Here is a 12702-nt window from a genome sequence, read left to right on the forward strand (position 1 = left end):
ACAGTTATTGGCTATTTTGACGTGATGTCACAATAAACGGTCCAATCAGCACTTTCCGAGCGTTTTCCCAAGATTTGAAAACAGACATGGCGGCGGTACGAGCGTAAGTTGGTCCAATTTTCCTAAACATTTTAGCTGTTTTCGTTTCGGTGCGGATTTCATTAAGACTCAGAGCGTTTTCGAAACTTCGCGGAGGGGGGTTTCTGCCTCATGAAATCAACGGAAATGTTTATCACGTTAATTCAGCGCGATGACGGCGTCGCGCAGCTCAACTGAAGCTAACTGCTAATCCTGAAGTGACATGAAGAGAAAAAAGATTCATGAACTGACTCCGTTTTTTTTCTTTTGTTTTGTTTTCATGTTGCTATCTACACATTCAAGTGACAACATACGTATTCAGATAGTTCGAAATGAAAATAACGCTCTTATTACTGGATTATTGACCGTCCAGGGTCCTACAGCGATGTGATCCGGCTCTGCTGGACTCGGGTTCAGACCGGGATCTGGACTGTCCGGAGGCGGCTCAGATGGCGCTGCACCTCACAGTGAGTCTGACTCTCTCACACTCACACATACACGCGCGCGCGCGCGCGCGCACACACACACACACACACACAGCTTTTTATTTATTGATTGATTCATTTTTTTGGATTAAAGGATTAAGTGGTTGCTGCAATCAAGTGTATGCTTGTGATTTCAGGACAGCCGTCGTGTGCAGAAGGTTTTGTGGCGTCAGCTGTTTGTGTTGGACTCCATGATGTCGCTGCTGGAGGGTCTGGAGTCGTCCCAACAACTGACTTCACAGACGTGCCCTCCACATCCTGGTATACACACACACACACACACACAGTTCACAGTAAACAAATGGCACAAATCACTGATGATCAATCCACATTTTTGCTGTTTGTGTGTGTGTCTCATTCAGAAGGCGGAGCTCGGAGCCGGTGGAAGGCCCTGAAGGCAGAAAGCAGGTCGGTGGTGGAGGAGACGGAGACGCTGCTCAGCTCTCTGCACGACCGAACCCAGCAGATGCACGACAGACGACAGACACTCACACAGCTGGCTCAGCAGCTCAGAACCAAGGTGTGTGTGTGTGAATTCCCTCCCTGTTTCTGCCTTGGAGAGCTGAGTGGGGCTGACTCGGTGCATGTCCTTCAGGTACAGCAACACCAGCAGCTCCAGGAGTCGCTGCACAACACCCAAAATGCACTGCGGGCCTGTGACCAGCAGCTCAGGCAGCTGGAGGCGGAGTCAGAGGCGGTGCTCGCTGAGCTGACGGACAGGCAGCGGCTCAGAGACCGGTGAGTCCCAGAGTCACCCGACGCCCGCCGCTCGCACGCGATTGGTGGATAACTGTACTTCCGGGTCACTTCCTGGTCAGACTGCAGGAGGCCGTGTCCACCGTACAGGACCACATGCAGGTCAGCCTGCTCACCCTCAGCCAATCACAGGTCACCCTGGAGCTCAGGCCACACCCCTCCTCCCACCTGTCGTCCAATCAGCTGCAGCCGCTGAAGCTGTCCGTCACCTGGAACCACGACGACCGCTTCACACTGCAGGTGTGTGTGTGTGTGTGTGTGTGTGTGTGTGTGTGTGTGTGTGTGTGTGTGTGTGTGTGTGTGTGTGTGTGTGTGTGTGTGTGTGTGTGTGTGTGTGTGTGTGTGTGTGTGTGTGTGTGTGTGTGTGTGTGTGTGTGTGTGGGTCATCAAACAAACAGGTGTGACAGAGGTAAATGATTGTGTGTGTGTGTGTAGGCGGATGAGGGCACCTGTGCGCTCGTTGAGGACCGGGTGTGTGGCCAGTGGGCGGAGCTGAGCACCGCCCTGCTGGAGGTGATGCAGTACTACGTGGGCGAGGCGGAGCTGCTGTGTGAGATCCAGACCCTGAGATCCAGGTGAGTCCTCGCAGAAACCAGCCCTCTGATTGGTCAGCGTCAGACCATCACCCCACCCAGAGTTAGAGTAGAGGAGCCTTTATTGTCATCGCAGCAAGTTACCCAAGTTACAACGAAATTACTGGGTTTTAAAGACACCCAGGCAGCCAGTTACGGCGCTCCGTCTTGAAAAAGAAACAGAGTTAAAGAAACTCAGACAGAAATTGGGGGAGGGGTGGTGGTAAAAGATACGTCGGTTCAGATCACGGTTCCAAAGGGAGTCGTGATTAGAAGTGAGACCAAAAAAAAGCCAGCCTGCGCACAAACACAGCGAGACACGTGAGACAAGTTGCTATCAGACTAACGGGTCCGATTCCTCTCTCTCACCCGCTTTCTGCAGCTTCCCCATCGACTGGCGCCCGGCTCAGCGGCGGCTCGTCTACCTGAAGACGGCGTCGTTGGTGTGTCACCTGGAGGTGGGGGAGGGGTACCCGAGCCGGGGGCGGCCGCAGCTGCTGTCGGTTCAGTTTAACGGGCAACCTGTCGACGTGAGCAGGCTGAAGGTGAGGCAGCAGACCGCAGGGAATGACAGGAGATCATTAGAGAGAACACACACACACACACACACACACACACACACAATGAGTGGATGCCTTTGATACAAGCAATGAGAGCTGATTCTACTTCCTGTTTCTGTCTTTCAGGCTCCAAACCCTGAATCCAGTCTGACCGAGTGGCTGGTGTTCCTCTGCAGCACATCACTCATCTAACACACACACACACACACACACACACACACAGAGGTAAATGTAATAACAGTTGAGTTTATGGCTTTTTGTGTTTCTCCAGTGTTTCATATCATGTCAAGTTTTAGATTGTGTTAATAAAAGCTTCTCATTTTTAAGAAATTCAGTTGTGCTTTCTGTACAAACAGGTTTTACTTCCATCCTCAGAGCATCACAACATGCATTCTTTAACTGCTCACGGTTTCATTTACATTCAGCTTTATGTAAAGGTGCATTAAGGAGTTTGCACGTTTTATGTGAAACAACGGCCGCTGCAGGCCTTGGGCGTAACTGCAGCTTAGTGAGACGCTAGTGTCTGTGGCTTGCGTCCATGTACGTGCACGGAAGAGGGGAACTCCTTCCTCGCTCTTTAAGTAGCGCTGGAGTGAAATGTAAGTTCCTTTTGCCTGGTGGGGTCTGTGCTGGAGTTGTGGCAGTGCTAGAAGTCGGTCTTTTCTTACTTTCTGGAAGCTCCATCCTTAGTACTGTTCAGTTGTTGCTCGCTAAGCATCTGGCGGAGTAATGGCGGACAAAACGAAACTTAAGGATATCAGGCCAGTGGGAGTGCGCATTATGTCACACCATCTCATTCTCCTCAAAAAAATTCTGGTGCCGGACCGGCACTGCAACTTTCAAGTGACAATTTAGCGCTGTTACTTACAATGAATATGTCAGGGCACATTGTACACATCATTGAATATTTGTACCATATTTATGGTGGAAAATAAGCATTTTTAAAGTTGAAAATCTCCTTAATGCACCTTTAAGTGAAATTTCACCTCCAGCTTCTCAGAATGAAGAGATGAGCTCAGTAGGTTCACCTTCTAATCCACAGCTCGTCATTCACCAGCAACACTTATCCTATTTCAAAGAAAGTAAATTTCTTACCGACTGAATCTTTCTACTGAAATTTCCCTTTCTTAGTTACAGCTGCACTCATAATAAACTTCATTTTCCCACCAGGTGAAGCCATACAGAGATGATCTGCCACATCACACATTGTCCGATGCCAATGAAAAGGATAAAGTTGTGGTTTTGCTGCCTCCTGGTGGATAAATGGAGCAACATGGCATGAAAGCGTCAGACTGATTAAGCCTTGTGTATTTTTTTAGTGCTGTCAATTTTAATCGCGATTAATCCATTGAGGTCTGCAAATTGGGTCGAAGAAAAGAACTAGAGGATAATAGTGTTTTTTCCTGACATTGGGACTGATTTATGAGGATTAGATTCTTCATTGCAATTAATCTCAACTTTAAAAAAGTTAATTGTTGACAGTTCTCCATGAATTAATCACGATTAATTGCGATCAGTGCGATTAAATTGCGATCAATGCGATTAAAACTGACAGCACTAGTATTTTTAAAAGTGGAAAAATGAATTTTTGTGAATACCCATAAACCTCTGGAGCATGGCTGTGTTTAAAGATGTAAATATCAAACAGCCACATGTCACTGCCACCAGGAGAAAGCAATTACTGTCTATTAACACACATCAGTGTATCGATTAGGGCTCTCCAGAAGCTCCCCAAAGCTTTCAGAATATGTTATGGAAATAAACATTTTGCCTCCAGTATTTTTTTAAAATTTGCATTTCAGCCTGATAATGAGAACTGGTCTGATCTCAAGGCTAAAAACAGTAAAACAGCAACAACATCCAGAAAAGCTGGAACTGCAAAAAACTGAAAGAAAAAAAAATAGTTGAAATTAAGAGATGATGATAAATAAAGTCAATGTGAAATTATTAAAATTGCTAGCATGGATTTTCCTTTTTAAAAGAAAAAGACAAAAAAGGGGGAAAACAAAACATTTAGGAATACTGTAAGCAGTGAAATCCACAGCAGCTATAAACAGCTGAAACAGCTAAAGAGGCTGAAATAATCATGATGATTAAAATGACAAAAGTGTGAAAATCCATGAATTTCTATTTTAAAGGCCTTCCAATTTCCAAAAAATACATTGTACCCATGACACTTCCTGTATGCAAACATGGTTATTGTATGTGCAGCACTTTATTCCCTCTTTATTTCAGACAATTACTACGTTTTGCTGCTCCAGACAAATGTAATTTTGGTAGAAAAGAAATTCTCTTTCTAGCGTATAAGTTCCACACCTCTAGCGCAGAAAAATCCACAATTTGTTAAAATGTACTGACTGTATTTGTATTAAAAGTACTGTTTGCTATGAATGAACTGACACCTTCACTATCCTCTATAGTAACTTTATGGCGTTTTCACATCTCATTTTTCTCTTCAAACCTCCAAATTTTCTGCCAACACAAACACTTTATATCACTCTCTATAAATGTCCTTGTGTTATAAAATTGTCCAAATTTGCCTTCATATCAAGAAAAACCTCCACAGTTCACACTTAATTGAAATGCCCTCACTTCATAGAAGCTTCGTAATTTCAGTAAAACATCTAAACGTCCTCACTCCACACATCCTCACTTTATATAAGTGACTTTTTCAATTCTTCAAAAGCCTCCGAGTCGTCTCAGCCTGTCCGTGGATATGAAGGCTTTGGCCGTGAGTTCGTTCTCCTGGTGTAAATCTCCTCCTGTGTGGGTTCTCAGTCCCAGCTGGAGCAGTGGAGAGGTGTGGAGAGGTATAAATCTGTCCTGTTGGGGGTTTCTGGAGCACTTTAAACGTATATGGCGTTCGAGCCCGCGGCCCCCCGGCCGGTTCTGCCACTTTAAGGATTTATGTGCTCAAACTCGCTCTGAGCGACTCAAAGAATGTCAGTAAACCTTCATGACATCAAACCAAGTTTCCACCCAAATTTATTTCGTTCTTATAAAAAAAATTCTGACAGAGGACAGGAGGTCAGGGGTCAAAAGTAAACTGCAGCTTCAGCATAAACCCGACGGTGAATCCGACATCTGAGGAGCCAAACCAGTCAGCGCCTGCAGGCATCTGTGACTTTTCCATCACTTCAGCGATCTGACACCTCCTGGTATTGACGGACTCATCAACGTCCCCCGCAGGCGGACCTGGAGAGCTTACATAAAGCGCCATAAAGACCGATATTTCTCAGCAGCTGACAGCACACGCCGCTGGCGAGTTCTCAACTACAGGAGGAAGAAATCCTCTCAGATCATCTTAAATTATCTGGGAGCTGACAGATGCTGAGCAGAGACGCCAGCAAACCCAACGGATCAAGCGAGAAAGACTCGATTCAGAGAAGGTACAGAGGAGAACCGTCTGTACCTTGAAGCTTCGCCAGGCTCCTGAAACAACCTGAGTTTGGGTTGGTGGGTTGTGAGTGTAAAACTTGAGCTGCTTTATTCAGAATAAGCTCCGATGTAGCTCTGATTGTTTCCACTAATGACAACAGATTGTACAGTTGAGGCGAACTTCAAGAAATCACACAGCTTCCCCCCATTGCTATGGAAGTCCTGGCATAAAGTTAAATAGGTTCATAGCTGTACAACGTGAACAAAAATTCAATATCCTCCACTTTCATTACGAAGCTTTGGGCACAATCTAATGTGTCACCATCCGTGGTTTTATCTGCAATTATTGTCTCAAACTTCTGTAGGACGATATCCTAATCGTTTGCCAAACTGCTAACTATCCATGATGTGAAATTCCATCGAGTCGGAGTGTATCTGGGAAACCTTTCACTGCCTGCAGACCCAAGAACACAAATACTGTGTGTGGACTCTCGAGGTGAAGCCAACCGTCACTCTCCACATAACAACAATGACACCTGAGCATGACAAGACAGATCAGATGTTTCCTCCATAAAAAAGGTACCGGCTTGAGTTTCATCTTTGATCTTATCAGAAACAGTTACTGCGAGAGCAGAGATGGAGTCGTGGTGGAATGAAGGGGACATACCAGAAAACCCTGCTGGAACCGTGTGGCCAGGACAGTCACAGCTCGTGTTTCTGTAAAGTCCCTGTCGCTCCAGTTGGTGGAGCTGATCCTGGTTAAAAGATTTGAAACATTTTAGTCAATGAAATGCAAAAAACAATATTTGACCTTTTTTTTTTTTTTGGTATTTTAAAGGAAACTGTCTCACTACCACTGGTAGTGAAGCAAACCCAACTGATCACTTTGTCAGTTTGTAGATACATAGGTCTAGACACTTACTCAGTAGGTAGAATTGGTCAGTAGGTCTAATTTAGGAGGAAAAAACTGGGTTTTTCTGGTAGAATAAGTGTGTCTGCTGGTAGGGGCAGTCAGTCGGTCAGAGTGGTTGATTGTTCAGTTAGTAGGCAAGATCGGTCAGCTGGTCGGTCAGCAGGCAGGACTGGACATTTTATTGGTCAGTAGGAAGGACTGATTGGTTGGTCAATAGGTCGAGCCAGTTGGTTAGTCAGTAGGTAGGAGCAGGTCGAATCATAAGGCCGGTCGGTTGGTCAGTGAGTAGGACCAGTCTGTCGCTTGGTCGGTCATAACTGGTCGGTCGGTCAGGAGGACTGATTGGTCAGTCAGTATGTCAGTTCATCCAGGTCATCAAAACATTTAAAAACACCATCAAGACAAAGTGAAGTTTCATTGAATTTACATAGAGGGAAGCTGGAACACATTTCGTTTCAACAAATCACTCAGAAAATGTGTTTTTCTTCAGATTTTAAGTTTAGAGCTCGACTTGGTTCATTCCGGTTCCGTCTCTAAGGTCTCCATTTACAGTAGCAAAACACCAAACATTTGCTGTGCTTTGACTCCTCGTTTCCCCAACAGCAGCTCTCAGAATCACTGAGAAATGGACAAAGCACTTCTTTACCTTGAGATCTTGAGTTCTGAAACATCAGCATTACAGTCAGTAGCTATTTCTACCATGCACAAGTAGAGTGACGACAACAATTATCGTGATCAATCAGCATGATCAGTAAATCTGGTCATAGATGTGTTTCAGTATCATCTGCATACATGGAGACTTATTTAAAAGGAGATAAAAGAAGCTGATAGAGAACCACACGCGCGCACACACACACACACACACACACACACATTCACACGTTGCAGCTGATTCACACCCCTGATGAGCTCTCTGTACTTTGTGTTTTCTCTTCAGAGAGTTGAGTTGGTTTGATTGACAGCTGGTTTGCATATACATTAAGAGCAGCTCTGCAGGTTACAGAGTTCATGATACTACAGTACCCCGGAGAACACTGCTGTATGACAGTAAAGCTTCTGAAGCTTAGTGTTCTTTGACATGTTTCAATTTGATTTTAAAATTCTCACAGCTGAATATCCCTCAAACCTCTGCTGGTCTCCAAGGGGGTCCAGGACCTTACCTTTGGACCCACTGCTCTTTACTCGTCGCGACATCTGTAGGCTGTTTTGTAAGCTCTGCTCAGCGATGTGGATCTGATTGGATAAGACCAGGTCTTTCATTAAGAGTGTATTATGTGCGGGTGGCTGGTTGGATTCCCTGCGTGCAGCAGAACCAGGGGGTCGGTGAGGGTTTGCATACCGGCTCAGACAGGTGAGGGCTCAGTCTGCCACAGGCGAGAGGCAGCTGCATGTGACAACAGAGCTCTGTCAGTCAGTCTGTCCTCACAGCGCTCAGAGTGCACAGTCAGCAAAAACTCACACCAGCAGAATCCACCAGAGACCTCCTTAGACCACCACAGTCCGACACAGACCCATACGGTCCACTATAGACCATCAGAGTCTGTCAGACTCGGTCCATTATCTTCAGCTTTACCGGAAACCTTTTCTTAATTTTCGAACGTTTCAGGACTACATAAAGGCCTCGGTTTTGTTTTTTGCCCCTCTTCAAGTCTTCATACAACTCCCGCCACTCAACAGTTGGGTCTTTCTCTCAGACTTGTTCTCTCTTCGTGTGTTTGTTGGACAGGGACTCCATGGGAGTCCGGTGACATGACCCTGGCGGGTGTCTCCTGGGATGTGGACCTGAGTCCTGGGATGGTGATTTCGATGGGAATCTCGCCACACGGGCAGCGACTCGGTGGAAATCCTGTGATGTGGACTCGGTGGGAGGCAATCAGACGTGGGGCAGGGTTGGAGATGTGAGATCTGATAGGCGGATGAGGCAACACGCCCACTGCCTGTTGTCATAGCGATGTGATAAACCTACAGTATGAGTTGCTGCTGGCGTTCCCTGTCAGCAAGCGACAGGTGATAAACCCCCCTCCTCACACACACACACACACACACACACACACAGATGGAGGGGGTGTTGTATCACAGGTATGATACCCTTGGGAGGTTTCTACTCCTATACCAAACTAAAAAAATCTCTGTGCCCTGCAGGTGATGGCTTTGTGCCTGAGTGGGTTCCTGTCGGTACAGATTGTCACTGGTACATGTCTTCATTCATTCATTGATTTATTCATTCATCTATTCATTCAAACATGTACAGACTTGTTCCTCCACTCACTGCGCATTACAGCCCGGCATTTCCCAACATAAGGCTGGAGTCCCTCCAGAGGACTGAGGTGGGAGCTGAGGGGTCCGCAGGTCCTCGATGAGTTTTAAGTGTATTTTTAAAGAGTAAAAGTCTCAGCTTCTTCTATTTTGAACATTATATCGTTTGTAAGTCAGAGCAGGTAGCACACTGAGTCCTGAGTCACATTCCTCCGGAGTGGGCGTAGGTGTTGGCTCCACCCCCTCACCTGCCCGCTGGCCCACCTGAGCTCCTTTAAAAGGAGCGCGCGCTGCGTCTCTCCTCACTCTGACTCCTCCACCTGAGAAGACCAGCACCTTCTCTTCTGCTCCACCCTCATCATGGTGAACGTGGCGTTCTCCTCCAGCCGGAGCTCCATGGGCGGCGGCATGGTCGGCAGCATGGGCTACTCCAGCGGTCTGGGCATGTCGATGGCCGCAGGCTCTCGTGGAATGTCTTCATTCAGCATTGGCGGAGGAGCCGGAGGAAGCAGGATGCAGGTGTCTCAGAGCAGCAGAACCATCTCTGCAGGGTACGGAGGCGGCGCCGGGTTCGGCGGTGGCGCCGGTGCCGGGTTCGGCGGCGGTGCCGGGTTCGGAGGTGGCTCCGGGTTCAATTTCTCTGCCGGAGGGGCGATGGACGGCGGCGTCATCGGAAACGAGAAGATGACCATGCAGAACCTGAACGACCGTCTGGCCACCTACCTGTCCAAAGTGGCGGCGCTGGAAAAGGCCAACGCAGCGCTGGAGCTGAAGATCCGCCAGTTTGTGGAGAACAAAGTGGGCCCCACCACCCACGACTACAGCGCCTTCTTCACCACCATCACAGACCTGCAGGGCCAGGTGAGAACCAGCGGCGTCAACCCAGTCCATACTTCCACCATGAACGCTCTTTCCAGTTTCAAAGTTCATCAAATTTATTGATGTTTTTTAGAGATGTAAATATGTAATCATGTCAATCAAGAGGTTTTTCTTTTTTGAAGAAGAAGAAGCACAGAACTATATAATGATAGTAATTGTGTGCGTTTCTCTTTCAGATCCAGGGCGCCCTGATCTCCAAAGGAACCATCATGTTGAGTATCGATAATGCTCGCCTGGCTCAGGACGACTTCAGGATGAAGTTAGTGACTCTTTTTTTCTTAAACAACCTTTCTTCAAATGCTTTTTTTATTGGGTTTTGAACTTGACAACAAAAAATAACTAAAATAAGTAAAAAAACGGTTCAAATTAAATTCTTGAAGAGGTTTTTTGACCGACTGGTGATTTTATATCATTTTGATATACAAAATATCTTCCAGTTTCCAATTTATTTTCGATAATATTGCATTAGTTGAATATCAAATTTTCATTCTATTCCTCTGTCACTTCAGTCCAAGTCAGAACTTCTCTCTAATATTCTGTACCATGTTCTTACTCGTCTTCAAACAGGTATGAGAACGAGCTGTCCATGCGTCAGTCGGTGGAGGCCGACATCGGCGGCTTGAAGATGCTGATGGGAGAGTTGGGCGTGACCAAGACCGACCTGACCATGGTCATCGAAAACCTGACGGAGGAGATGGTGTCCATGAAGAGCAACCACACGGAGGTGAGGCGTCACACCAGGTGATACCTTCAGGGTCTCCTCCGAGTCTGTGGGCCGTCACGTGAGTGGGTGTGGTCTTTCTGTTCCCGCAGGACATGGTGTCCATGAGGTCTCAGATGACCGGGCAGGTGAACGTGGAGGTGGACGCCGCTCCTCAGGAGGACCTCACCAAAGTTATCGAGGACATCAGGGAGTACTACGAGCAGGTCGCCGCCAAGAGCCACAAAGACCTTCAGGCCTGGTTCCAGAACAAGGTACTGAATGAAACCTCAATCTGAAAGAATCCGTCAGAATCCTGCAAGATCTCTTCTTCACGGTTCCTTTCCTCGCTCCTCAGATGGAGACTCTGAGTCAGGAGGTGGTCACCAGTGAGATGACGCTGAAGAGCTCGACCTCAGAGGTGAAGGAGGTGAAGAGTCAGCTGCAGTCCCTGGAGATCGAGCTCCAGTCACAGCTCAGCATGGTGAGTTCAACCATCAGACACTGATTCAGAACCATCCTTCTGGTGCATCTCTCACCTTTTTCAGCCACATGTTGGCTGATTTAAAGAAGAAGAAGACTTGTTTTGACTTATCGTCTTTGTTTGCAGAAAGCCTCTTTGGAAGCTTCTCTGGCTGACATCCAGGGCCGTTACGCCATGCAGATGAGCTCCTTCCAGATGACAGTGAGTTTTTGCGATTGCACGTGCCTCTTTAGCGGGTGATGCTCCCTCAGTCGGTGCTAACCCCGTGCTAACCTGCGCAGGTGAGCATGCTGGAGGAGCAGCTGACACAGCTGAAGGCCGACATGGAGAGACAGGGCCAGGAATACCAGATGCTGCTGGACATCAAGACCAGACTGGAGATGGAGATCGCAGAGTACAGGAGGCTTATGGACGGAGAGCACGCCAGGTACCGGCTGACGCCGCCACGCGCACTCGACTCTTCGCCTGCTCACTACTTACTGTTCTGGTGTCCGTCTGGCTTCTCTGCAGCTCCGGGTCTTTCTCCATTAAGTCCTCCAGCCTGAGCAGCGGCAGCGGACTTGGACTTGGAATCAGCGGCAGCGGACTCGGACTCGGAATCAGCAGCAGCGAGCTGAACAGCAGCACCACCACCACCACCACCACCACTACGGTCGTCACCAAGGTCGTCGAGGAGGAGTCCGTCGTCGAGTAACCAGGATGGAGTCACAACTCAACCGAGCACCTTGCAGGAAATCCTGTTTCCTGCTCAGATTAGAGTCAGAAGATCTGTAACATCAACAAATACATCTCTAAAATCAATCCTGTGACTCGGTCTGTGTGTGTTTAAACTTCACCCTTCAAGCAAGACATTTCATACAATCATTTTAAAAACCACACTCATTAAACCACCTTCTTTAAACCACACTCATTAAATTACAGCCATTGAATCAAATTCATTAACTTGTACTCGTCAAAATAGTTATTAAACTCATAAATGTTGCAGTGTCAGAACCACTGAACACACCAGAGATTTCTTGCAGTCTCCCAAGGGTCCAAAACTTATGACACAAGTTGGTGTATTTAAGTGACCTTGTAGTTGCTGTTGTACTACATAACCCTGTACTGGTCGGGTTGTCGTGCGTTTCCACTGAGTAAAGTTCTGGATAGTACCCAAGGACCCGTACTCAACCCAGACCACTTCTTGGTTCTCCTCTGTTGAGGTGCCAGGCACACTGGTACAGCTATCACAACACTGCCATCTGCTGATGGGAAGTAACAACCACATCGTTCGTGCTAAAGACCATTCGGCTCAGATTAAAGTGGAGTTCCTCAGGGTTCTGTGTTAGGACCAATTATTTTCACACTGCACCTAGTTCTTGTAGGGAACTTTATGAGGAGACACTCTTTTCATTCCATTGCTATACAGATGAAACACGGAGCTATTCATCTATGAAACCAAACAACACTGATCAACTTGTTCAACTAGAAGTTTGACCGAAAGACACAAAAGCTCGGATGAGCTGTGGTTTTTTTTCTTGCTCCCAAAATCAAGTAAAACATATTTGTATCCAAACATCAGTAAGACAAATGATCTATATGGTAAAACTGGGTGATAGTATGTTGACCTCCAGAACCACTGAGAGGATTCTCCCATAATAA

General features: G+C 47.0%; 2 protein-coding genes across 2 annotated transcripts; both read left to right on the plus strand.

The window, feature by feature from the left end:
• The first annotated feature begins 74 nt into the window (after nt 1-74).
• On the plus strand, nt 75-2709 carry LOC115386605 (uncharacterized). The gene is made up of 9 exons (XM_030089000.1): nt 75-103; nt 452-545; nt 701-824; nt 926-1083; nt 1159-1301; nt 1382-1559; nt 1755-1894; nt 2274-2436; nt 2578-2709. The coding sequence occupies exons 1-9, from the start codon at nt 87-89 to the stop codon at nt 2641-2643; spliced, it is 1083 nt and encodes a 360-aa protein (XP_029944860.1). The 5' UTR covers nt 75-86; the 3' UTR covers nt 2644-2709.
• Nucleotides 2710-9469: 6760 nt separating this feature from the next.
• Nucleotides 9470-11755, plus strand: LOC115386899 (keratin, type I cytoskeletal 13-like). Its single transcript, XM_030089354.1, has 8 exons — nt 9470-9859; nt 10054-10136; nt 10445-10601; nt 10691-10852; nt 10936-11061; nt 11188-11262; nt 11343-11488; nt 11665-11755. Exons 1-8 carry the CDS (start codon nt 9470-9472, stop codon nt 11753-11755), a joined length of 1230 nt encoding a protein of 409 aa, XP_029945214.1.
• The last annotated feature ends 947 nt before the right edge of the window (nt 11756-12702 follow it).

This window comes from Salarias fasciatus, chromosome 4 (genome assembly GCF_902148845.1).
Source record: "Salarias fasciatus chromosome 4, fSalaFa1.1, whole genome shotgun sequence".
NCBI lineage: Eukaryota > Metazoa > Chordata > Actinopteri > Blenniiformes > Blenniidae > Salarias > Salarias fasciatus.